The sequence below is a fragment of the Triticum aestivum genome, chromosome 5A (genome assembly GCF_018294505.1).
Source record: "Triticum aestivum cultivar Chinese Spring chromosome 5A, IWGSC CS RefSeq v2.1, whole genome shotgun sequence".
NCBI lineage: Eukaryota > Viridiplantae > Streptophyta > Magnoliopsida > Poales > Poaceae > Triticum > Triticum aestivum.
The window spans coordinates 662739082-662765383 of NC_057806.1; the positions used below are offsets into that span (position 1 = coordinate 662739082).

At 49.3% G+C, this 26302-nt stretch overlaps 1 protein-coding gene and 1 long non-coding RNA gene across 3 annotated transcripts; both read right to left on the reverse strand.

Moving 5' to 3' along the window:
• Positions 1-1478: 1478 nt before the first annotated feature.
• On the reverse strand, positions 1479-3071 carry LOC123105765 (heavy metal-associated isoprenylated plant protein 39). Its single transcript, XM_044527910.1, has 3 exons — positions 2760-3071; positions 2425-2500; positions 1479-2276 (listed from the first exon to the last, which is right to left on the reverse strand). Exons 1-3 carry the CDS (start codon positions 2769-2771, stop codon positions 1699-1701), a joined length of 666 nt encoding a protein of 221 aa, XP_044383845.1. The 5' UTR covers positions 2772-3071; the 3' UTR covers positions 1479-1698.
• A 3467-nt stretch (positions 3072-6538) lies between these two features.
• On the reverse strand, positions 6539-25694 carry LOC123105766 (uncharacterized). 2 transcript variants are annotated; one of them, XR_006450999.1, is made up of 3 exons: positions 25322-25694; positions 24074-24145; positions 6539-6811 (listed from the first exon to the last, which is right to left on the reverse strand). It is a non-coding gene; the product is annotated as an uncharacterized lncRNA (long non-coding RNA). The 2 variants fall into 2 exon arrangements; XR_006451000.1 differs by lacking the exons at positions 24074-24145; positions 25322-25694 and adding an exon at positions 8477-8741.
• Between the last annotated feature and the right edge of the window lie 608 nt (positions 25695-26302).

Here is a 26302-nt window from a genome sequence, read left to right on the forward strand (position 1 = left end):
GGCGACGACGAATTTATACTCCCGTTTGGTCCGCCGACGCGACGCCGCAGCTATTCTGGACCGCTACGTTTTGGCCGCTTCTGAACTTAACCCGCTAGTTTAACCGTGCCGTCTTTCACTGCAACTTGCAAGTTTATGCTGAGATTGTGTGGTTTGTTTAATGAGAGAGAGTGCGCACGCATGAATGAACTGGTAGTAATTAAGTGATCTCAGGTGACAAATCCATCGACCCTTTTGGCATCTAACCCTTTTCATGTCATATGGTGGCCGCTGAGGCGCGAACCGACTCGATTAGCACTGTATTTAAATAGCGGTCAGAGTTCGGTGATGGGTGCACTAGCTAGATCGAAAAAGACATGCATGGCCACTTGAACTTCTCTTCGAGATTTCTGTGGCTGCTTCTTCTCTTGGAAAGTAGAGCGTCTTTCGGCAATGGCGGATGAGGAGAGGTGGTCTAGGAGGAGGAGAGAGACGTGCTAAACTGGAACAATTATTGAGCATGATCACCTAATGATAGCGTCGTCTGACGACAGGTTTCATTCAGCGACCCGCCTACATATGTATCAGATGCAGATCGTTGCGTCGGCGCGCATGCTTTGCAGCGTCACCATTATCATTTCTTTATCTGATTCTGTCCTGGTTTACCTACCAACACATTCTAATCAAATTGTTTCCTTGCGAGAACTGATTATAATTAAGATGGCTGCGTGCATCGCACTTGATGGCTACACCCATTTTTTTCGTAGAAACGAGCCAGTTAGGGTTAGATGCTGGTGTGCAGTTCTTTTTCTGGCGGGAAGATGTTCATGTGCACTTCCTTTTTTCGCGGGAAGATGCTCATGTGCAGTTTTAGTTTCCTCAAGACGTTCTCTCATTAATCCAGTGATGAAATTGTAGCACACTGACTAAATGGATCTTCCATTATTCTGACGTGCAACGGACTCTTGTCCCCCTTTGAATTCAAACAGCACGTGAATCGTATGCATGCATGCTGGTTGATCAAAGAACAAACAGAGAACAAAAATAAGTGCGATGCATCCAGCTAGCTGGGTCAGGTCAGGTCAGGGTGAGCATAATTCCGATTCTCACCAACTGGAACTGTACGGGCGGGAGATCGTTCCAACGGCTGCTGATTCTCATGGTCCATATATATACAGTATTCTGTACAATGGCGTTGCACATGCAAGATGCGCCTGGCTACAATTGCATGACAAAATGCCAAAAATAACCGTATTATTGCGCCTCTTTTCCCCTTTTTCTAGAAAGCAAAGTTTGAACTGCAGCCACATGCTGCATCACCGCCCATCATGCACCGCACACTGCTCTGCTCTCTCTCTCTCTCTCTCTCTCTCTCTCTCTCTCTCTCTCTCTCTCTCTCTCTCTCTCTCTCTCTCTCTCTCTCTCTCTCTGTAAACCACTCTTCTCTCTCTAGTTTTGTTCTCTGTTGTTGAAAGGAAAGATGATGTAGCTGTGGCATGTACTAGGGAAGGCGGTACGTAGCCTCGCAATTTTCACATTACAAATGTACGTATGTACGTACGTACGCGTGGTGCTATAGTAGACGACTACTAGGTGTACAGTTTCATCTTGCAAACTTTGCTGGTCTCGTAAAAACGATCGAGAAAATACTACTATACACAGATGCATGCATGGTCGCCCCACGGGACGTACGCGAGCGATCGAGGGATAGACTTTGACTTAGCAGATGACGCACGAGTTTGGGTTCTCCTCCATGCTCATGTTCCGCACGTAGTAGTGCTGCGGCGGCACGTACGGCGGCGGGTAGGCCGGCGGCGCCGGCCGGTACTGGTTCATCATGTAGTCGGCGTTGAACATGTAGGGCGGCGGCATGTGGTGCGGCAGCGGCATGTGGTGCGGGTACGGCAGCGGGGCCACGGCGGCGGGCTTCTTCTGGTCGTCCTTCTTGCCGTCGCCCTCCTCCTTCTTGTCGCCGTCCTTCTTCCCGTCGCCGTCCTTCTTGCCGTCGCCCTCCTCCTTCTTGCCATCGCCGTCCTTCTTCCCGTCGCCGTCCTTCTTGCCGTCGCCTTCCTTCTTGGCGTCGCCGCCGTCGCCGCCTTCCTTCTTGGCCCCGTCGCCGCCTTCCTTCTTGGCCTCCTCCTTCTTCTCCTCTTTCTTCTCGGGCTCCTTGGCCGGGCCGACGGACTCGATGTAGGCCGCCCAGCCCTTGCGCAGCTTGCTCACCACGTCCACCGGGTCCACCGTGCCGATCACCGTCATCTTGCGCGACGCCAGGTCCATGGATATGGCGTCGATGCCTGGCGAAATAAACAACGCGGAACAGAGGAAAGCAGAGCCGTCGGCGTCAGTCAGTCAGTGGATTGGTGGTCTTTGACTAATGGATTCATCATGGGAAAAAAGGCAGAGCAGTGCGGACTGCGGACGAGATGGGTGCGGCGTGCGTACCGACGAGCACGGAGACGGCCTTCATGGCCTTCTGCTTGTCCTTGTTGTCATGGAGCTCCAGCTTCACCACGATCTTCTGCAGCAGAGCAAACACGCCAGCATCGGCAAGCCAGAGTTAGTTTACAGTCTGAAGCAGAGGAAGACATTTGGATGCAGGTGCAGAGTAAATAAAAGAGAGAAACGCGTTCCCGGGAAGGATTCTAAAGCAAGACCCCCCATGGAGGAAGAGAACCTCGAGCAAAGAACATGCATGTGGACGCATATGGAATCAGGATAGGGATTTCAGAATCAATCCATGAACATTACGGGAAGAAGAAGCGCGCTTGCTCACTCACCTTGGCCGACATGCCTCCGGCCTGGGTTGCACACCGTCTCTCGCAGGGAGAAGGTGAGCGGGTAGGCGGTCAGAAGATCAAATGGGATAGGTGAGAACAACGGAGTAGCTAAGCTAGTGAGGGTGTGTGGGAATGGTGCGGTACCGCCGGCCACGGCAGCGGAGGGTGGAGGGGGTGCGGAGGTTAGGCGAGCGTGTCACGCAACTGCAGCGATGGCACACAAGAGGCAAAGGGAATTGGTGATCGCGGGCGGTCCTAAATAGAGACTAGCGGCGAGGAGAGGAGAGGAGAGGAGGTGCGATCGGCGGGCAGCTTTGGTGGCTAGCTAGCCTAGGTAGCGTTGGTGCGAAGCGCAGACCAGTGCGTACGTCTATCTATCTACCTATATCTATCTGATGTGGATGTGTCCCTCCTCCTCACCGGCGGCCCTCGCACGTCTCCCCGCCTTTTGGTTTGGTGTGCGGCCACCGGCCAGCCGTGCGCGACTGCGCGCGCGCCCACAGCGCGCACAGTACAGGGCGAGTCGAGGCGATCTGGCAGCCCGCGGCCGTGCCCCCCGATCATTCCAGTTCCTCTCTGGTTTGCCCCATCACCGCGCGCTGGCTGGCTAGCTTCCCTCCTCGGCTGCCGCTGCCTCCGGTCCGGTGTACGGCCTCTGATTCTGATTCCCGGATGAAGTCCTCCGAGACGAAACCAACTCGACTTGTCGCGCGCGTGCGTCGTGGGCTGTGCGTGACCGACCGGTGACCGGTCACGCTCGCTTTATCTCCCCCGAGAGGTCGATTCCGGGCGCTGTGCGCGCCGGCCGGCCGGCCGGTTCGTGTCTGCCGTGCGCGCGCGCTCCGGCTGGATGCTAGCGGGACGGGACGATTCGGGCCGTCTCGTTTTTGCGGATTCCGAGGTGATTCCAACGTATGATTCGAGCTGTTCTACTCCACTAGCTAGTAGTACGTTCGGCCGGTTCCGGACCGTGTATGCCCCGCACCACGCATGATCCAGCCAGCCAAGGTGCGTGCGTATTGCATGTAATGCAATGTTGCGTTCGTTGAAAACTTGCCGCGATTCCAAACGATGCATGTGGTTTGAGGATGAGAGCCAATCAGCGGCTCCTTTTTGCGCTGTCACTGTCCTTTGTCCCGGGATCATGACGTACGCGCCACACCTGTCTTGGTTTCTTTATCATATAATAGTTCCTCGCCTGCTATATCATCAAGATCATCATCATCATCATCATCTAGGTTCAACGGTTAATAATTGGGCGTGATATCAGAATCAGGCGACACCACACCAAGTTCTGATTAATTGAAAAAAAGGTGTTAGAACTTGTAAGCTACAAGCTGTAAGATGCCTGTAACGATCGGTTAAAGCCGCGATCAAGCACCGAAACTGACCGTACAGATGCATGAAAAGGTTTCCTACGAACTATATATTCTCTCTGTCATTGATTGAAAACGGTTTCTTATGACCACCGAGTTTATGTAGGTAGGATTACCAGTTACAATCTTGTATCACACATTTCATTAGAATATAAGATATAAAAACATCTCTTGGTCCTGTGATTGGTGAGGAGTAACACTCCTGGTCCCAGTTTCCTTTGTTAGTTAATATAAGGGCATCTCCAACGGTTACCCGTAAATTTTCTTCCGCATCCGTCTACGGGTAGAGAGGCAGTCTACAGACACGGATACGGAAGGCCGCCATCAGCGCTGCCCGCATACATTTCAACCCGCATATGAATTAATCAGACGAAATTCATACAAACCGGGTGATATTCACCAAAGTTTGGATAGAAAATCACACAAATCATTCATACATAGCATGCAATTAGTAAAAAATGTCTCAAATAAGAATAGATTAACCGGATGTCCAATAAGTTTTTCATCAACTTGTCATGTCGTCCCACACACACACTATCTCTTCAGCTTCATCCAACAGTGCGTGTACGTAAATGGCCGTCTCTCTGTCCTGTGGTACATCATGGCAGTTCGTGCGGGCTACATAATGTGTAGACCAACATTGAGTGAACGAAAAATCAACCAACAAGTTGAGTAAGAGGAAGCAAAACTTACGATCTCGTCCTCTGCCGCATGCAATGATCATCTTACCTCCAACTGACGAAGCACGTTACATAGCGTTCGAAAATAGGCTCAATAGGATTTGACGGAATACCTGCCGAGCGTGGTGTCCGCCATGAAGGTCGTCGACGGGAGGCGGAGTGTACCTGGGTACGAACGGCTCCAGGGTGGGCAGTGCCGTCGTAAAGGCGAGCGGGCGTGTCGGAGCTGGTTGCAAACGTCCGACAATGCCTCTATAGCGGCAAGAGACGTACAGCGGCGGCGGCGGAGGTGGAAGGTACAGATGCAACGTAAAGGGGAGAAGGGGCGGAGTGAAAGGAAATGAGACCGGGAGCGGGGATAGAGTGGGCCAAGGCTATCGGAGTCCTACGTGGCTGCTGTTCGGACTCCCGCAGGACCTCCCCCACTTTGTCTTCAATTTACGAGAGAAAGCATGTCTGGACCGCTCGACGAACCAATACTGACCGCGTTGGATGACTTTTATGGTCCGGACTGCGAGGTCCAGACATACATGGGCGGTTCAAGGGTCGGCTTTGTATATGCCCCAATAGCTCTTCGCCTAATATATCACCATGTAAGCTCCGCATTAATAATTGGACGTGATATCAGAATCAGGCGACACCACACCAAGTTCCGATTAAGAAAGATTGCTGTCAGAACTTGTAAGCTACAAGCTGTAAGGTGCCTGTAACGATCGGTTAAAGCAACGATCAAGCACCGAAACTGACCGTCCAGGTGCATGAAAGGGTTTCGTGCGAACTGTATATTCTCTTTGTCATTGATTGAAAACTGTTTCTTGTGACCACCGAATTTATGTAGGTACGATTACCAGTTACAAACTTGCAGCACACATTTCATTAGAATGTAAAAGCGTCTCTTTGTCCCGTGATTGGTGAGGAGTAACACTCCTAGTCCCAGTTTCCTTTGTTAGCTAAGAAGTTGTTCTCTCTCTCTTCTTTGTAGAAAACATAATTGTTGTACTTTCTTCCCAGATGTTATTGAGGATTAACCCTAGGCTATTTATACCCAACACAAAAGGTCAGACCATAGATTTTTACTACATTATTATATTGCATTTCATAGTATTTTTGCTCTCTCTTGTTTCATAATTTCAACTTGGATCTTGTACCAAAGTTGGTCTAAAATGAGCAATTTTGAAGAATACATTGTTGTTTCATGTACTCTGTCAATCACACACTAACTTTAACGAAACAGAGAGCTCGCTTGCTGCTATCGAGCGGCACCGAGGCACACCACCAGCCCTTGCCTTGTCCCCCACCCCCTTCCTCCTCCCCTTTCCGTCGCCGACCGGAAAAGCCCACACAGTGCCAACGGAGGCATGGCTGCTTTCTCGTGGCACAACGAGAGTGGTTGTGCATGGCGGCGATGCTCAGGGAGGCGGAAGTCTAGCGAGGGCCGCTCAAGGCGATCGTGGGTGATGCGGTGGCGGTGCTCAAGGAAGACCGAGGTCCGGCAGGTGCGGCCACAAGGCATCGTGGTTCAACTCTGTGTCTAGAGCGCTCCTGCGCGGCTATGTGGGCTCAAGGGCTGCATGGAGGGGTTGTGGTGTTCCTTTAAAATAGGGTTTATAAGGTCAAAACTAAACGATTTCATGTATTATGTGACGCCCCCGATTTGATCATACACTAATCATACACGCAAATGTGTACGATCAAGATATCACAACACAACTCTAGACACAAATTAAAATAATACAAGCTTTATATTACAAGTCAGGGGCCTCGAGGGCTCGAATACACAAGAGTCAGCGGAAGCAAGAATATTTGAGTGCAGACATAAGTTAGACAAGTTTGCCTTAAGAAGGCTAGCACAAAAGCAACAACGATCGAAAAGGCGAGGCCTCCTGCCTGGGAGCCTCCTACTACTCCTAATCGTCTGCGGTCTTCACTTAGCAGTAGGCATCCTCCGGGTAGTAGTAGTCATCAGTGGCGTCGTCTGGCTCTTGGGATCCGTCATCTGGTCGCAACAATCGGGTATGGGGGAAAAGAAGTAGCAAAGCAACCATGAGTACTCATCCAAAGTACTCGCAAGACTTACATCAGATCTAAACTAAGTACGCATCTGTATCAAAGGAATGGGTTGTATATGTGGACTGGGCTGCAGAAATGCCAGAATAGAGTGAAGACCTAGTCCTATCGAAGACTAGCATCTTCTGGAAACCACCATCTTGCAGCAACAGGAGGGAGTAGAGTAGCATAAAGTAAAGTAGTAGTAGTAGTAGTAGTAGTAGTAGTAGTAGTAGTAGTGTTATCAACCTCGGCCAGAGATCCTTTCTCGACTCCCCGCGAGAAAGCAATCCCAGAGCCATACTATCCAGTTATCATCTCATATCCAAGTCTCATCACCATCCAATTCTCATCACAAGTATCCAGTTCTAGTTGTATCGATCGGGATACAACTCCAAGTGTCCGTTACCGTAGGACAGGCTATCGATAGATGTTTTCTTCCCTGCGGGGGTGCACCAACTTAACCACAACGCTCGATTAACTTCGGTCGGACACACTTTCCTGGGTCATGCCCGGCCTCGGCCAAACAATACGCCGCAACCCGACCTAGGCTTAATAGAGAGGCCAGCATGCCGGACTAAACCTATGCCCCCAGGGGTCATGGGCCATCTCCCCGGGAACTCCTGCACGTTGCGTGGGCGGCCGGTGAGCAGACCTAGCTACATCCTTCAACAAGGCAGGTGCTTACACAGTCCAACCCGGCGCGCGTCGCTCAGTCGCTGACGTCTATTAAGCTTCGGCTGATGTATACGACGCAGAACGCCCATACTATGCCCACGTGATGGTTAGTGCTATCAGGCCAGAGGCCCCTCGGATCAAATATCCAAATCGTAGTGGATTAGGAACGCGCGGTAACAAGCAGAGACTCACGATCGATGTGACCCCGTCGCCCCGTCTCGGGTACTTGCGACAAGGGCTAAGAATGCCCGGCCACGCCTCGTAAGTATCTCGCGGGCACCTTCCAGGTCAACCCGACTCCACATCACTCGCTATTAAGCTCGCGCTGGTACCCCTCAGGGCCTACCCGTCTTTAGTAACATGGTTCAGTTGTAAAGTCATAGTAACCATATTAACTGTGTGTCTAACACCAAGAGAAAAAAAACAGAGGAATCACCCTCAGTGAATTCCACTCGATGTAATCATCAAGGTGAACGTAAGAGGATTCACCCTCGAGGTTCACACTTGAGGGGTTGCACGACAGAGCCGTATCGGAAGTAGTTAAGGAGGAAATCACCCTCGATGATCACGACCGAATAGCTACACTACAGAGATCTCATCAAGAGTGATGTATGAGGTTCACCCTCGGCACTCGATAGTAACTCTGTAGTGTCGTACAACTAGGGGGGTGATGTGCGGTGTTGGGGCCTGGACATCGATCACGTTGATTGAGTCATCGAACATAAAGCGAGGCAACATGGGACAAGGTGGGGTCACTGATGGATCTCTAACCAACCTATACTAAGCATTTTAGGATAAGCAGGTAAGGTACGAAAGCAGGTAACAACAACAGGCTATGCATCAGAGTAGGATCATACAGAAAGCAGTAGCAGTTCTAATGCAAGCATGAGAGGGAAAGAAATGGGCGATATCGAAATGCTCAAGGGGGTTTGCTTACCTGGTTGCTCAGACAAGAAGTAGGGTTCGTCGGTGACGTAGTCGATCACAGCGGCATCATCGGTCTCGGGGTCTACCGGAGAAGAAGAGGGGGGAGAAACAGTAAATACGGGGCAAACAAGCATCACAAAATATAACAAGGTAAAACGCGGTGCCATGGGTGAGCTAACGCTAACGCAGTACTAGGCGATACTGGCGAAGGGGGGAAACATCCGGGAAAGTTTTCCCGGAGTTAGTCATTTTTGGACATATGAAACGGAGGGGGACAGTTGCAGGTTTGCTATGCTAGGGACGTGTGGCGGACAAACGGGTTGCGTATCCGGATTCGTCTCGTCATTCTGAGCAACTTTCATGTACAAAGTTTTTCCATCCGAGCTACGGTTTACTTAAGATGATTTTCTAAAGTTTTAGCAATATTCTGAAATTATTACTAATTCGAAAATAAAGGTTAAAATGCTATGTGCACCCAGCACAGTGTACACAAAAGTGTACCCAGTGGCTGACAGGTGGGCCAGGGGGTCTCGGTTGACCAGTCAACATTTGACTGGTCAATAGGGGTGGGCTCCCCCTGTCATAGACACTGTTTAGTTACACCGTATTAGATTATCAAATCTAGTTAATTAGGTTATTAAGCATGTTTATTAAGTTAATTAATTGCATTACTAATTAATTAATTTTAACTTTTTCTTTTCTATCTTTTTTTAAAGAATAACCAGGGGCGTGGGGCCCCCCTAGCAGTGTCACAGGGGCCAGCGGGGCGGGCTACCAGGCATTGGGCGCGGGCGCCACGCCCGGGCGAGGTCAGCGGGGGCCCCGGGGCGGCCAGGGGGCACGGCAGCGGCCATGACCGGCCGGAGCAGGCGCGGCGGCGGGGGTGTGGCGAGCCGCGCGGGCATGGGCGTAACGGGCGACGGGCGCCCGTAGCTTGCCCGGGGCGGGTCGTGGTCGTGGCCACGACCGGCGGAGGTGGGGCGAGCGGCGAGCACCGTGCGGGGCCGCGGTGGAGCAGCAGCCAGAGTAGCAGCCGCGATAGCACAGCAGCGCGGGTGAGCGCGGTGGGTCGAAGCGGGGCGCAGACACGGATGCGGGTAGCGAGTGGGGTTTGGCGCAGGTGGGTGCGGGAGGCGTGCCTGGGCGCGGCCAGGGAACACCGCGGGTGCGTGCGAGAGTAGGGGCTCTGGCAGACTGACCATGGCGGACGTAATGTGGGGACGGCGGCTAAACGGCGACAAACCAACAGAGATGAAGGGGAATGGGTGCGGCTCACCCCAAGGAGGCCATGGACAAGCTCGGCGAGGTTGGTAAGGCGCTGAGGGAGATCGACCGGTAATGGAGACGACAGCCGCCGGGAAGAAGCAGTCGGTGTCGAGGTTGTAGTGGCTCCGGTCTAGATCCGTTGCTTGCAGTCGACGAGGACGGGGCAGGCGAAGTAGTTGGGCATGGCAGCGCTAGTCAGCGGCGGCGCGAGGACGATGGTCGGGAGAGGCGGCGCTCGACGCCGGCTAGTTGCAGCCTTCGGGTGCGGGCGCATCGGGGGAAGGGAGACCGAACAGATGCGCCCCTCCCCTGTGCGTATGTGTGTGTGTGTGGTGGGTGACGGCGCGAGGGAACGAGGGAGAGTGGGGGAGTGGGGAACGAGGAGTGGGGGTCGTGCGGGGTTAGGGTTACGGGGAGGGAGTGGCCTAATAGGCCAGGAGAGCGGGAGAGTGGGCCGGCCTGTGGTTTGGCCGACTGGGCCGGCGGGGTCGAGGCCCGGTGGGAAAATGGGGGGGGGGTCAGGGGCCTTTTCTGTCTCTCTCTCTCTCTCTCTCTCTCTCTTTTCCTTTTCTTTTAGTTTTTCTTTTCTGGAAATCAAAAAGCTATTTCTTGCAATTATTCCAAGCACCAAATGACTCTTGTAAAATGTGCCACATGCCACAATAATTACTTTGCAATATTGTGAAGTTGCACAAAAATTGTTTTGAGCATTTGGAAATGTTTAAGAACTTTTAGAAATTGAAAAGGCCAAACTAAATTGTTGTTGGACCACTCAAATAATTTCCAGGAGCATTTTTGGAATCCAACAGAGGTAGGTTTCATCATGACAAATACTTAGAGAATATTTGCCATAGTGTGAACTATTTTATTTGCATGAAAGAAGAAGCAAATATTTGACATGCAATTAGAATTTAAATTTGAAGCAGATTTTGGACAAGTGGCATTTTGGCATGATGATCATGATGACATGACCTTCATTAAGGGGAGATTACTGTAGTGTGATGCTGCGGATGTCACAAATCTCCTCCACTACAAGAAATCTCGTCCCGAGATTTAAGTGGGGAAGTAAAGAGTAACTTCGGGAGAACTGGCCCGTATAGGGTTAATTATCTGATGAACAATGGGGAATGAGGCAGAAGTATCTCTCAAATTGAAGCTTAATAAACACCGAGAGCAAAGTATGAAGGTACAATAGGCAGTTTCAAGTGAATGGACAAACGATCGATACCTGCACAGAGTGTGAGAAGGGGGTTCAGAGCATCGGGAATAGATCATCCCTCGAGAGGTGACTCGTGACATGATACGAAGCCAAATGCAAGAATATTTCGGAATCAAAGATATATAGGAGAGTCAGGTTTCGATCCTGTGGAACTGCGGGTTATGGTCCCACCATGTGGGTTAAAAGTAGAAAGGGCGCTATGTTGGAAATATGCCCTAGAGGCAATAATAAAATGGTTATTATTATATTTCTTTGTTCATGATAATTGTCTATTATTCATGCTATAATTGTGTTATCCGGAAATCGTAATACATGTGTGAATACATAGACCACAACACGTCCCTAGTGAGCCTCTAGTTGACTAGATCGTTGATCAAATGATAGTCATGGTTTCCTGACTATGGACATTGGATATCATTGATAACGGGATCACATCATTAGGAGAATGATGTGATGGACAAGACCCAATCCTAAGCATAGCTCAAAGATCGTGTAGTTCGTTTGCTGTAGCTTTTTCGAATGTCAAGTATCATTTCCTTAGACCATGAGATTGTGCAACTCCCGGATACCGTAGGAGTGCTTTGGGTGTGCCAAACGTCACAACGTAACTGGGTGACTATAAAGGTACACTACAGATATCTCCGAAAGTATCTGTTGGGTTGGCACGAATCGAGTCTGGGATTTGTCACTCCGTATGACGAAGAGGTATCTCTGGGCCCACTCGGTAATGCATCATCATAATGAGCTCAATGTGACCAAGTGGTTGATCACGGGATCATGCATTACGGTACGAGTAAAGTGACTTGCCGGTAACGAGATTGAACGAGGTATTGGGATACCGACGATCGAGTCACGGGCAAGTAACGTACCGATTGACAAAGGGAATTGTATACGGATTGATTGAATCCTCGACATCGTGGTTCATCCGATGAGATCATCGTGGATCATGTGGGAGCCAACATGGGTATCCAGATCCCCCTGTTGCTTATTGACTGGAGAAGCGTCTCGGTCATGTCTGCATGTCTCCCGAACCCATAGGGTCTACACACTTAAGGTTCCGTGACGCTAGGGTTGTAGAGATATTAGTATGCAGTAACCCGAAAGTTGTTCGGAGTCCCGGATGAGATCCCGGACGTCACGAGGAGTTCCGGAATGGTCCGGAGGTAAAGATTTATATATAGGAAGTCCAGTTTCGGCCATCAGGAAGGTTTCGGGAGTCGCCGGTATTGTACCGGGACCACCGGAAGGGTCCCAGGGGTCCATCGGGTGGGGCCACCTATCCCGGAGGGCCCCATGAGCTGAGTTGGGACTGGGTCCGGAACCTGAGGATCATCCTCATAGCTGCCAAGAAAGATTATGTCCTAGAAGCACCGCTAGGTGATGCACCTGTCCCAGAGAACCAAGACGTTATGAACGCTTGGCAGTCATGTGCTGATGATTACTCCCTCGTTCAGTGCGGCATGCTTTATAGCTTAGAACCCGGGCTCCAAAAGCGTTTTGAGAGACACGGAGCATATGAGATGTTCGAAGAGCTGAAAATGGTTTTTCAAGCTCATGCCCGGGTCGAGAGATATGAAGTCTTCGACAAATTCTTCAGCTGTAAGATGGAGGAAAATAGTTCTGTCAGTCAGCACATACTCAGAATGTCTGGGTTGCATAACCGCTTGACTCAGCTGGGAGTTAATCTCTCGGATGACGCGGTCATTGACAGAATCCTTCAGTCGCTTCCACCAAGCTACAAGAGCTTTGTGATGAACTTCAATATGCGGGGGATGGAAAAGACCATTCCTGAGGTATATTCAATGCTGAAATCAGCAGATGTGGAAATCAAAAAGGAACATCAAGTGTTGATGGTGAATAAAACCACTAAGTTCAAGAAAGGCAAGGGTAAGAAGAACTTCAAGAAGGATGGCAAGGGAGTTGCCGCGCCCGGTAAGCAAGCTGCCGGGAAGAAGCCAAAGAATGGACCCAAGCCCGAGACTGAGTGTTTTTATTGCAAGGGAAGTGGTCACTGGAAGCGGAACTGCCCCAAATACTTAGCGAACAAGAAGGCCATCAACACTAAAGGTATATGTGATATACATGTAATTGATGTGTACCTTACCAGTACTCATAGTAGCTCATGGGTATTTGATACTGGTGCGGTTGCTCACATTTCTAACTCAAAGCAGGAGCTGCGGAATAAGCGGAGACTGGCGAAGTACGAGGTGACGATGCGCGTTGGGAATGGTTCCAAGGTCGATGTGAAAGCCGTCGGCATGCTGCCTCTACATTTACCTATGGGATTAGTTTTAAACCTCAATAATTGTTATTTAGTGCCAGCTTTGAGCATGAACATTGTATCAGGATCTCGTTTAATTCGAGATGGCTACTCATTTAAATCCGAGAATAATGGTTGTTCTATTTATATGAGAGATATGTTTTATGTTCATGCTCCGATGGTGAATGGTTTATTCTTAATGAATCTCGAGCGTAATGTTACACATATTCATAGTGTGAATACCAAAAGATGTAAGGTTGATAATGATAGTCCCACATACTTGTGGCACTGCCGCCTTGGTCACATAGGTGTCAAACGCATGAAGAAGCTCCATGCAGATGGACTATTGGAGTCTCTTGATTACGAATCATTTGACACGTGTGAACCATGCCTCATGGGTAAAATGACCAAGACTCCGTTCTCGGGAACAATGGAGCGAGCAACCAACTTATTGGAAATCATACATACTGATGTGTGCGGTCCAATGAGTGTTGAGGCTCGCGGTGGCTATCGTTATGTTCTCATCCTCACTGATGACTTGAGTAGATATGGGTATGTCTACTTAATGAAACACAAGTCTGAGACCTTTGAAAAGTTCAAGGAATTTCAGAGTAAGGTTGAGAATCAACGTGACAGGAAAATCAAGTTCTTGCGATCAGATTGTGGGGGAGAATACTTGAGTCACGAGTTTGGCACACACTTAAGAAAATGTGGAATAGTTTCACAACTCACGCCGCCTGGAACACCTCAGCGTAATGGTGTGTCCGAACGTCGTAATTGCACTCTATTAGATATGGTGCGATCTATGATGTCTCTTACCGATTTACCGCTGCCATTTTGGGGCTATGATGTCGTTTCTAAAAGTTTGGGGATGCGATGCTTATGTCAAGAAACTTTAACCTGAAAAGCTCGAACCCAAATCGGAAAAATGCGTCTTCATAGGATACCCTAAAGAAACTATTGGGTATACCTTCTACCTCAGATCCGAAGGCAAGATCTTTGTTGCCAAGAATGGGTCCTTTCTAGAGAAAGAGTTTCTCTCGAAAGAAATAAGTGGGAGGAAAGTAGAACTTAATGAAGTATTACCTCTTGAACCGGTAAGTGGCGCAGCTCAAGAAAATGTTCCTGAGGTGCCTGCACCGACTAGAGAGGATGTTAATGATGATGATCATGAAACTTCAGATCAAGTTGCTACTGAACTTCATAGGTCCACGAGGACACGTTCCGCACCAGAGTGGTACGGCAACCCTGTCTTGGAAATCATGTTGTTAGACAACGGTGAACCTTCGAACTATGAAGAAGCGATGGCGGGCCCGGATTCCGACAAATGGCTGGAAGCCATGAAATCCGAGATAGGATCCATGTATGAAAATGAAGTATGGACTTTGACTGACTTGCCCGTTGATCGGCGAGCCATAGAAAATAAATGCATCTTTAAGAAGAAGACAAACGCGGATGGTAACGTAACCATCTATAAAGCTTGGCTTGTCGCTAAGGGTTATCGACAAGTTCAAGGGGTTGACTACCATGAGACTTTCTCACCCGTAGCGAAGCTGAAGTCCGTCCGAATCATGTTAGCAATTGTCGCATTCTATGATTACGAGATATGGCAAATGGACGTCAAAACAGCATTCCTTAATGGTTTCCTTAAGGAAGAATTGTATATGATGCAGCCGGAAGGTTTTGTCGATCCTAAGAATGCTGACAAGGTGTGCAAGCTCCAACGCTCGATTTATAGGCTGGTGCAAGCATCTCAGAGTTGGAACATTCGTTTTGATGAGATGATCAAAGCGTTTGGGTTTACGCAGACTTATGGAGAAGCCTGCATTTACAAGAAAGTGAGTGGGAGCTCTGTAGCATTTCTCATATTGTATGTGGATGACATACTGTTGATGGGAAATGATATAGAATTCTTGGAAAGCATAAAGGCCTACTTGAACAAGTGTTTTTCAATGAAGGACCTTGGAGAAGCTGCTTATATATTAGGCATCAAGATCTATAGAGATAGATCGAGACGCCTCATTGGTCTTTCAAAGAGTATGTACCTTGACAAGATATTGAAGAAGTTCAAGATGGATCAGTCAAAGAAGGGGTTCTTGCCTGTATTGCAAGGTACGAGATTGAGCACGGCTCAATTCCCGACCACGACAGAAGATAGAGAAAAGATGAGTGCCGTCCCCTATGCCTCGGCCATAGGGTCTATCATGTATGCTATGTTGTGTACCAGACCTGATGTAAACCTTGTCGTAAGTTTGATAGGAAGGTACCAAAGTAATCCCGGCATGGAACACTAGACAACGGTCAAGAATATCCTGAAGTACCTGAAAAGGACTAAGGAAATGTTTCTCGTTTATGGTGGTGAAAAAGAGCTCGTTGTAAAGGGTTACATCAATGCTAGCTTCGACACAGATCTGGATGACTCTAAGTCACAAACCGGATACGTGTATATTTTGAATGGTGGGGCAATAAGCTGGTGCAGTTGCAAGCAGAGCGTTGTGGCGGGATCTACATGTGAAGCGGAGTACATGGCAGCCTCGAAGGCAGCACAAGAAGCAGTCTGGGTGAAGGAGTTCATTAACGACTTAGGAGTCATACCCAATGTGTCGGGCCCAATGACTCTCTTCTGTGACAACACTAGAGCAATTGCCCTTGCCAAGGAGCCCAGGTTTCACAGGAAGACTAGGCATATCAAGCGTCGCTTCAACTCCATTCGTGAAAGTGTTCAAAATGGAGACATAGAGATTTGTAAAGTACATACGGATCTGAATGTGGCAGATCCGTTGACTAAACCTCTCCCTAGAGCAAAACATGATCAACACCAGAACTGCATGGGTGTTCGATTCATCACAATGTAACTAGAATATTGACTCTAGTGCAAGTGGGAGACTATTGGAAATATGCCCTAGAGGCAATAATAAAATGGTTATTATTATATTTATTTGTTCATGATAATTGTCTATTATTCATGCTATAATTGTGTTATCCGGAAATCATAATACATGTGTGAATACATAGACCACAACACGTCCCTAGTGAGCCTCTAGTTGACTAGCTCGTTGATCAAAAGATAGTCATGGTTTCCTGACTATGGACATTGGATGTCATTGATAACGGGATCACATCATTAGGAGAATGATGTGATGGACAAGACCCAATCCTAAGCATAGCTCAAAGATCGCGTAGTTCGTTTGCTGTAGCTTTTCCGAATGTCAAGTATCATTTCCTTAGACCATGAGATTGTGCAACTCCCGGATACCGTAGGAGTGCTTTGGGTGTGCCAAATGTCACAACGTAACTGGGTGACTATAAAGGTACACTACAGGTATCTTCGAAAGTATCTGTTGGGTTGGCACGAATCGAGACTGGGATTTGTCACTCCGTATGACGGAGAGGTATCTCTGGGCCCACTCGGTAATGCATCATCATAATGAGCTCAATGTGACCAAGTGGTTGATCATGGGATCATGCATTACGGTATGAGTAAAGTGACTTGCCGGTAACGAGATTGAACGAGGTATTGGGATACCGACGATCGAGTCTCGGGCAAGTAACGTACCGATTGACAAAGGGAATTGTATACGGATTGATTGAATCCTTGACATCGTGGTTCATCTGATGAGATCATCGTGGAGCATGTGGGAGCCAACATGGGTATCCAGATCCCGCTGTTGGTTATTGACCGGAGAAGCATCTCGGTCATGTCTGCATTTCTCCCGAACCCGTAGGGTCTACACACTTAAGGTTCGGTGACGCTAGGGTTGTAGAGATATTAGTATGCAGTAACCCGAAAGTTGTTCGGAGTCCCGGATGAGATCCCGGACGTCACGAGGAGTTCTGGAATGGTCCGGAGGTAAATATTTATATATATAGGAAGTCCAGTGTCGGCCATTGGGAAGGTTTCGGGAGTCGCCGGTATTGTACCGGGACCACCGGAAGGGTCCCGGGGGTCCACCGGGTGGGGCCACCTATCCCGGAGGGCCCCATGAGCTGAGTTGGGAGGGGAACCAGCCCCTAGTGGGCTGGTGCGCCCCCCTTGGGCCTGCCCTGCGCCTAGGGTTGGGAAACCCTAGGGGTGGGGGCGCCCCCCAAGGCCCCTATATAAAGAGGGGGAGGGAGGGCAGCCGCACCCCCTTGATCTTGGCGCCTCCCTCTCCCTCCGTTACACCTCTCCTCCCCGCTTGCACTTGGCGAAGCCCTGCCGGGATCCTGCTGCATCCACCACCACGCCGTCGTGCTGCTGGATCTTCATCAACCTCTCCTTCCCCCTTGCTGGATCAAGAAGGAGGAGACGTCTCCCAACCGTACGTGTGTTGAACGCGGAGGTGATGTCCGTTCGGCACTTGGTCATCGATGATTTGGATCACGTCGAGTACGACTCCATCAACCCCGTTCTCTTGAACGCTTCCGTGCGCGATCTACAAGGGTATGTAGATGCACTCCTCTCTCCCTCGTTGCTAGATGACTCGATAGATTGATCTTGGAGATGCATAGAAAATTTTAAAATTCTGCTACGTTCCCCAACACACTAGCATTTTGCACGGTCATGATAGCAAGGCATGTCAGAGGGCAGCTTGTCAGTTATGTCGGCAACAACGTCGGTACCAAGGGCGAGGGACGAAAAGAACCATCTTCCTGCTTGTTGAACGAGGCGGACCAATAGGCAAAGTTCTCATCCATCGGTGGTTACCGGAATGTCATCAATAATAGTAACAGGGTCTTTACTGACAGAGTTATACATTGAGGTGTTTACCTAAGTAGGAAATTATCTCTACTGAGATAAGTTAGTTTACCGGAAAGGTTAAACAAAAGAATGGAAAGGAAAAATATGGTTAGTATATTAACCAGAACAATGGAAAGGAAAATGTGTTTAAACACATATCTCAGGGGTATATCCTTCCCAAGGACAAGCAGAGCAAGATATCCATGACAGGATAGTAAGTAGATAACCAATTAGGTAAAGGGAAAGAAATTTCATTACATTACCCATACAACGCTGTTTGGATAATTGATAAAGAAAAATTAGTATCGTGCCTCAAATGTTCTTATTGGAGATCGGATTACCACAGACATGCTTCGAGATAGCATTGACATGGTTTCAAGCAAAGGTCAGACTTTGGTTACACCAAGGATCCATCGGAAACAACTTAGAAAATAAGTCATACCATTTTAGCAGGGAAAAGGTGAGGGTGTGGCCGACGGGCTCAACAGCAATCAATCGACAGGTCAAAAAGGATGTATTCCCAAAATTAATATGATCAAGTTTGTGTTGGGGGGGAAGACAAGAATGTTGTTGATGCTGACACAAGTCATCGAGAGGCAAGGATGGTATTTATAGCCATGAATTCAATTGACATCTCTAAAGAAGCCAAAGTGTTGACGGTGATCAAGAGAAATTTTGTCGAGAGACTCTAAGAAGATGCCACCGAGCAAAAAAGGAAGGATGAAGTGAAAGGCTAAGAGAACCACGGATTCGACACAAGCTCAAAGTCAAGCTTGTTGTTTGAGGTGAAATGATAAGATGAGGAAGATCGACGTAAGCTTAGCTCATCGTCGGAAGTTGCTCCGGGCATAAGGACCAGGTAGCCCAGTTAAAAGTTGACACGATAACAATATAGTCAATCAGGCTAGGAATGACGTGATGGGATATAAAGCTTCCTAGTATCAAGTACTAGGTGCAATGCCAGAAGGTAAATCAGAGTAGAGGTTGGACGGGGGGAAATGAGTTGTAGAGGATAAGTAATTTAACTTACCCAGTAAATGGGATCAAGGAGGAAATATGGTGTCACAGCCCTAGGAATCTTCTTGTAATTAGTGGCATTGCATCCATGCATCATTTTCAATTTCAATTAATCTTGAAATGGGGATGTTCAAACCCTAGCATCACTTGAATCAAACTAGGTTCAACTAAAATTTGCATTCAATGAAACCAAAATGATCTTTATTGATATTTGGTATTTTTGGCAAGGGCTTTGATCCAAACCAAAAATAATGCACATTTTTAAGGATTTATTTTGGGCATTGAATTTAAATCAATATTGTATTTGGATTTGGTTTTATATTCTTAATATATGGAATATAATTTCAGATAACTCTGAAATAATTTATGTGCCTTTGGATATTCCCATTGTGCAATATAAAAATATTCAGAGGGATGTTTTCACTGTTTCCACTTTTGCTGGAATTTAAAAAACAGTGGCAAAGTGATTAAATAAAGGAAAACAGAACCAAAGATCAAAACAGAGGAGAAAACCTACCTGGCCTTACCTGTAGCCGGCCCAGCTGCACCGGCCAGCCCACCTCGTGGCCCAGCCCACCAGGGGCGGAGCCATCTTCAACCTCTGGCTACTGGCAGAGGCGTGTCGACGCGCCGTGCCCGAGCCTCCACCTCCTGCTTCGCGGTGGCAGCCTCCCCGACATCCTCGCGGCGCCACGGAGACGCCCAGAGCCTCCCCCCGTTCTTCCCCCTCCTCTGGCTCCCTCTTCCTCTCTTCCCGTGAGCCCGAGAGCGCGCTGTCGCCGTGGCTATAGGCCACCACCCACCCAACCAGCGCCACCACGAGCTCCGCCACGACTCCGTGGAGCTACACACTGAGGCACGCGACCGCAGGAGCCCTGCAGCGTCGCCACCATCGCCATCTTCATCCTCTGCCTTGACGGCCGCCGTCGTCGATTCGCCGGCTACAGGACCTCCCCGAGCTCGCCGTCCGCACCAGAAGATCCGCTGTGAGGCCTGTAGTCTTTTCCCCCTCCTCCCTTTGTCGCGCTCGCCCTCTAGCCGCTACCCCACAAGCTCCCGAGCGCCGCCGCCGCCATGGCCGGCCAGCCCTGCGCTCCCGACCTCCCCCGCTCTCCTAAGCAGCACCAACATGCTCACCGCGTCCCCGGGAAGCGAACTTGCCGCACTGTTTGCTCTAGCTCGCACTAGAGCCCCAGACCCGCTCGAGCCCAACTCCGGCCGCCCCTTCTGCCCGCCGCCGTCGCCGCGACACACCGTTCCCGGCAACCCCGCTTGCATCGTTGGATGCGGCCGAGCGCCAGCTTTCCAATGGGACCGACCGCGGACGAAACCGTCCCCTGTAGCGCTTCCCACGTCGTCTCTGTCGTCGGTTTTGGTCGCCGCCGGCTGAGCTCCGACGAGGCTGACGTGGCACCGTCATTAGGGGCTAATCACGCCCTAATTAACCCCCTTCCTCACTGACAAATGGGCCCCACGCCCTAATTAACCTCAGCTTTATTTCTGCTTAGATTAGTCATAACCCCGCGGGACCCACGCGTCAGCTTTGACCTTACTAACGTGGCCTTTGATCGGCCCCACACGTCAGTGACTCATGCCAGCATTGTGTCACCGATCAGTGGACCCCACTGGTCAGGTTTGACCTAGACCGCTGCTTTGACTTGCTGACGCAGGCATGACGTAGTGCTGACGTAATAAGTCATTCCTAGATTAAAAATAGTTCAGAAAATTCTAAAAATTGCCTAAACTTCAAAAATTCATAGTAAATCAACCGTAACTCCAAATGAAATAAATTATATATGGAAAATTATCAGAAAAAATCAAGGAATCCATTTGTACCATTTTCATGCATGTTTGAACAATGTTTGTCCTCTGTTTTGGACAAAACAAATAAAGGGCATTTAAATAATCATATATGAAGTTGGAATTTGAATCTTGTATTCAAACCAACTTCATTTAGATCATAACTAGATGCATTAGCTCAAAACACAGCATATTGCCATGTCATGGTCATGCATCATATTGTCGCATATGCATTGATTGTGTTCCTCTCTTTTGCCGATGTTTGTCCCCCTTCAGTAGACGACGTTCTGACGATATGATCGATGACACCGATGAAGAACTATACTATCTTCAGAAGTGCCAGGCAAGCAAAACCCCCTTGTTCATTCCGATACAAACCACTCTCTCGCTCCTGCTCTCTTTTACTGCATTAGGACAACAACGATTCAACTGTTACATGTTGCGGTAGTTGAACCCCTTTCCTCTGCATGACCTGTCATTGCCACAGTAAATAGATAAAACCCACTAGCATGAGTAGGAGTTGTTTGAGCCCTGATGTGCCTACTCATTCATGCTTGTTTTTCATGCCTGCTATTGCATAGAGTCGTGTCAGGTCTGGTTCATCGGGGATGAACCGGAGGTGTGTAAACATGTCCTACAGTGTGTGAGCTAGGTGTGTGAACATGATTTGGTAAAGGTAGCGATGAGAGGCCATGTAGGAGTACATGGTGGGTTGTCTCATTGAAACTGTTCTTAGGAACTGAGTTCTGTGTTTGTGATCCATGAAACAGTTATTACCACGCATTGGGCCCGAAACCAGTGGACCCTCTCGGCTTCTTGATCACCCTTGTCCTCTGTCCAGGAGTTGCAACTAGTTTCTGGTGTTTATAGGATATGTGTTGGCGGCCGTGCGTAGCGCTGACCCTAGGGGTGGGCTATGATGTGGTAGATACACCGTGGCCGGGCATGCCGGGCGCCCGTTTGGTGTCTCGGAACCCTGTACACATCGTTCGGGGCCGTATGTGGAAACCTCGGCCGGACTCCCTGCGGATGGAACCTGGATAGGCGATAAACCTAGACTAGAGACTTGAGTGTTTAGGTAGGCCGTGGCCGACACCCTCGTTGGGCTTCCGCTTGAAGGTTGCCGAGTACATGTCGTGTAAACGGCGATAAGTGGTGAGAGCGTGTGTGAAGAAGTACACCCCTGCAGGGTTAACATCATCTATTCGAATAGCCGTGTCCACGGTAATGGACTTCTGGGTTGCCTATAACAGTTCATAGACAAGCGAAAGTGGATACTCTAAAACTCGCAAGATAAGTGTGAGTGCTATGAATGGCCTTCTCGTAGGGAGACGGGAGTAAATCCATAGTGGTGTATTGAATGGTGAATATGTGGACTCGTGTGCGCCACCTCAAAAGAGTTACTTGCAGTCGTAGTTCAGGTTAGCCACTGAGTCAAAGCTGGCTTGCTGCAGTTAAACTCCACCACCCCCTTTGTTGATACCGATGCATATGTAGTTAGTTCTGATGTAAGTCTTGCTGGGTACATTTGTACTCACGTTTGCTTAATTTATGTTTTGCAGAGAGACTTCAGTCTCGTTAGTAGTTTCGCGTGGACTTCGACGTTTAGCTTGATACCTCAGCTACGATCTTGTGTCCTCGGCAGGATCTGGTAGATAGTCAGGCTTCTCAGCCTTTTTCATTTGTAGATGTCTGTACTCAGACATGTTAAGCTTCCGCATGTGTTTGACTTGTATGCTCTGAATGTTGGGTCATGAGACCCATGTTTGTATTATCTCGCTCCTCTGAGCCTAATGAATACATACTTGAGTTGTAGAGTTATGTTGTGATGCCATGTTGTATTTACACATATCGAGCATATTGTGTGTATGACTGAAATGCTTGGTATGTGTGGGATCCGACAATCTAGTTGTTTATCCTTGGCAGCCCCTCTTATGGGGAAATGTAGTCTAGTGCTTCCATGAGCCATAGTAGTCCGCTACAGCCCGGTTCACCGGAGTCCTGTTAGCCCAGCACTACTGCTCAGGACACTTGACTGGCCGGTATGTGTTTCACTTCGTTCCTTTGTCTGTCCCTTTAGGGAAATGTCACGCGGTGACATCCGGAGTCCTGCCTAGCCTGCTACATCCCGGGTTCCCGGAGTCCTGTTAGCCCAGTGCTACAGCCCGAATTCACACGCTGCTGACCGACACGCTCGATGTGATTCATGTATGCCTATCCCCATAGGTTAGTGCCGCTTTGGGTTCATGATTAGCCATGTCGGCCCGGGTTCTCTGTCATATGGATGCTAGCGACACTATCATATACGTGAGCCAAAAGGCGCAAACGGTCCCGGGCCATGGTAAGGCGACACCCATGGGAATACCGTGCGTGAGGCCGCAAAGTGATATGAGGTGTTACTGGCTAGATCGATGTGACTTGGAATCGGGGTCCTGACAGCTTTGGTATCAAAGCCTGACTGCCTGTAGGATTACCAAGCCAAACTGGTCGAACTTGTGTCTAGAAATGCTTTAGTTATGTAGGGGAATTGATTGTGGTAGGGAACGTAAGGCTCTTTTTACTCCTTTACCTTATGCCCTCTGATCTGAGTCATTCTCTCATTCTACGCGGGTTAAGAAACTAGGCCTTCTCACCTATCTATCAGGATGACGTGTTACTAAACCGTAGTTGCCTAGGATTGTTGAGTTCAAGCCTCAGTTCAGTTCCTACTACTTCCATATGTCATAGCTGGCCTCAGAACTTTGATTTTGTGATGTTGAGTGGTTATGCCACCATTTTGCAGGATGTCTCAAATCATTTTGAGCATTTACAGCCGTTATGCTGTCCGAGTCATCCCAGGTTCCTAAACAATCTAATGCATTTGCAAATCCTTTTCTCCTGTGTTCGATGTCTTTTGGGCCAGATTAATCACACTAACCAGTGTGTTGAGGTATTCCATTGCCTCGATATATATGTTGGAACTATTATTATGACCTAGTTGTCCTAGAGAACCACCCAGTAATCTAGTAATGCTTTGTGTCCCTAGTGTGATGATTCTGGCCACCATCCTTAGTAGTAGTAGTGCGGTGTCGGGGCCTGGACGTCGATCACGTTGATCGAGTCATCGAACATAAAGCGAGGCAACATTGGACAAGGTGGGGTCACTGATGGATCTCTAACCAACCTATACTAAGCATTTTAGGATAAGCAGGTAAGGTATGAAAGCAGGTAACAACAACAGGCTATGCATCAGAGTAGGATCATACAGAAAGCAGTAGCAGTTTTAATGCAAGCATGAGAGGGAAAGAAATGGGCGATATCGGAATGCTCAAGGGGGTTTGCTTACCTGGTTGCTCAGACAAGAAGTAGGGTTCGTCGGTGACGTAGTCGATCACAGCGGCATCATCGGTCTCGGGGTCTACCGGAGAAGAAGAGGGGGGAGAAACGGTAAATACGGGGCAAACAAGCATCACAAAATATAACAAGGTAAAACGCGGTGCCATGGGTGAGCTAACGCTAACGCAGTACTAGGCGATACTGGCGAAGGGGGGAAACATCCGGGAAAGTTTTTCCCGAAGTTAGTCATTTTCGGACAGATGAAACGGAGGGGGACGGTTGCAGGTTTGCTATGCTAGGGACGTGTGGCGGACAAACGGGTTGCGTATCCGGATTCGTCTCGTCGTTCTAAGCAACTTTCATGTACAAAGTTTTTCCATCCGAACTACGGTTTATTTAAGATGATTTTCTAAATTTTAGCAATATTCTGAAATTATTACTAATTCGAAAATAAAGGTTAAAATGCTATGTGCACCCAGCACAGTGTACACAAAAGTGTACCCAGTGGTTGACAGGTGGGCCAGGGGGTCCCAATTGACCAGTCAAGGGGTGGGCTCCCCCTGTCATAGACACTGTTTAGTTAAACCATATTAGATTATCAAATCTAGTTAATTAGGTTATTAAGCAGGTTTATTAAGTTAATTAATTGCATTACTAATTAATTAATTTTAACTTTTTCTTTTCTATCTTTTTTTAAAAGAATAACCAGGGGCGTGGGCCCCCTAGTAGTGTCACAGGGGCCAGCGGGGCGAGCTACCAGGCATTGGGCGCGGGCGCCACGCCCGGGCGAGGTCAGCGGGGGCGCTGGCGCGGCCAGGGGGCACGGCAGCGGCCATGACCGGCTGGAGCAGGCGCGGCGGCGGGGGTGTGGTGAGGCGCGCGGGCATGGGCGTAACGGGCGACGGGCGCCCGTAGCTTGCCCGGGGCGGGTCGTGGTCGTGGCCACGGCCGACGGAGGTGGGGCGAGCGGCGAGCACCGTGCGGGGCCGCGGTGGAGCAGTAGCCAGAGTAGCAGCCGCCACAGCACAGCAGCGCGGGTGAGCACGGTGGGTCGAAGCAGGGCGCAGGCACGCTTGCGGGTAGCTAGCGGGGTTCGGCGCAGGTGGGTGCGGGGGGCGTGCCTGGGCGCGGCCAGCGAACACCGCGGGTGCGTGCGAGAGCAGGGGCTCCGGCGGACTGGCCATGGCGGACGTAATGTGGGGACGGCGGCTAAACGGCGACAAACCAACGGAGATGAAGGGGAACGGGTGCGGCTCACCCCGAGGAGGCCATGGACAAGCTCGGCGAGGTTGGGGAGGCGCTGAGGGAGATCGACCGGCAATGGAGACGACGGCCGCCGGGAAGAAGCAGTCGGTGTCGAGGTTGTAGTGGATCGGGTCTCGATCCGTTGCTTGCAGTCGACGAGGACGGGGCAGGCGAAGCAGTTGGGCATGGCAGCGCTAGTTAGCGGCGGCGCGAGGACGATGGTCGGGAGAGGCGGCGCTCGACGCCGGCTAGTTGCAGCCTTCGGGTGCGGGCGCGTCGGGGGGAGGGAGACCGAACAGATGCGCCCCTCCCCTGTGCGTATGTGTGTGTGTGATGGGTGACGGCGCGAGGGAACGAGGGAGAGTGGGGGGAGTGGGGAACGAGGAGTGGGGGTCGTGCGGGGTTAGGGTTACGGGGAGGGAGCGGCCTAATAGGCTAGGGGAGCGGGAGAGTGGGCCGGCCTGTGGTGTGGCCGACTGGGCCGGCAGGGTGGAGGCCCAGTGGGGAAATGGGGGGGGGGTCAGGGGCCTTTTCTCTCTTTCTTTTCCTTTTCTTTTAGTTTTTCTTTTCTGGAAATCAAAAAGCTATTGCTTGCAATTATTCCAAGCACCAAATGACTCTTGTAAAATGTGCCACATGCCACAATAATTACTTTGCAATATTGTGAAGTTGCACAAATTTTTTTTTGAGCATTTGGAAATGTTTAAGAACTTTTAGAAATTGAAAAGGCCAAATTAAATTGTTGTTGGACCACTTAAATAATTTCCAAGAGCATTTTTGGAATCCAACAGAGGTAGGTTTCATCATGACAAATACTTAGAGAATATTTGCCATAGTGTGAACTATTTTATTTGCATGAAAGAAGAAGCAAATATTTGACATGCAATGAGAATTTAAATTTGAAGCAGATTTTGGACAAGTGGCATTTTGGCATTATGATCATGATGACATGACCTTCATTAAGGGGAGATTACTGTAGTGTGATGCTGAGGAT

Coding starts and splice junctions, on each gene's coding strand:
- LOC123105765 (XM_044527910.1), bottom strand. Junction 2,277..2,424: donor GGCCGTCTCCGTGCTCGTCG/GTACGCACGCCG, acceptor TTATTTCGCCAG/GCATCGACGCCATATCCATG.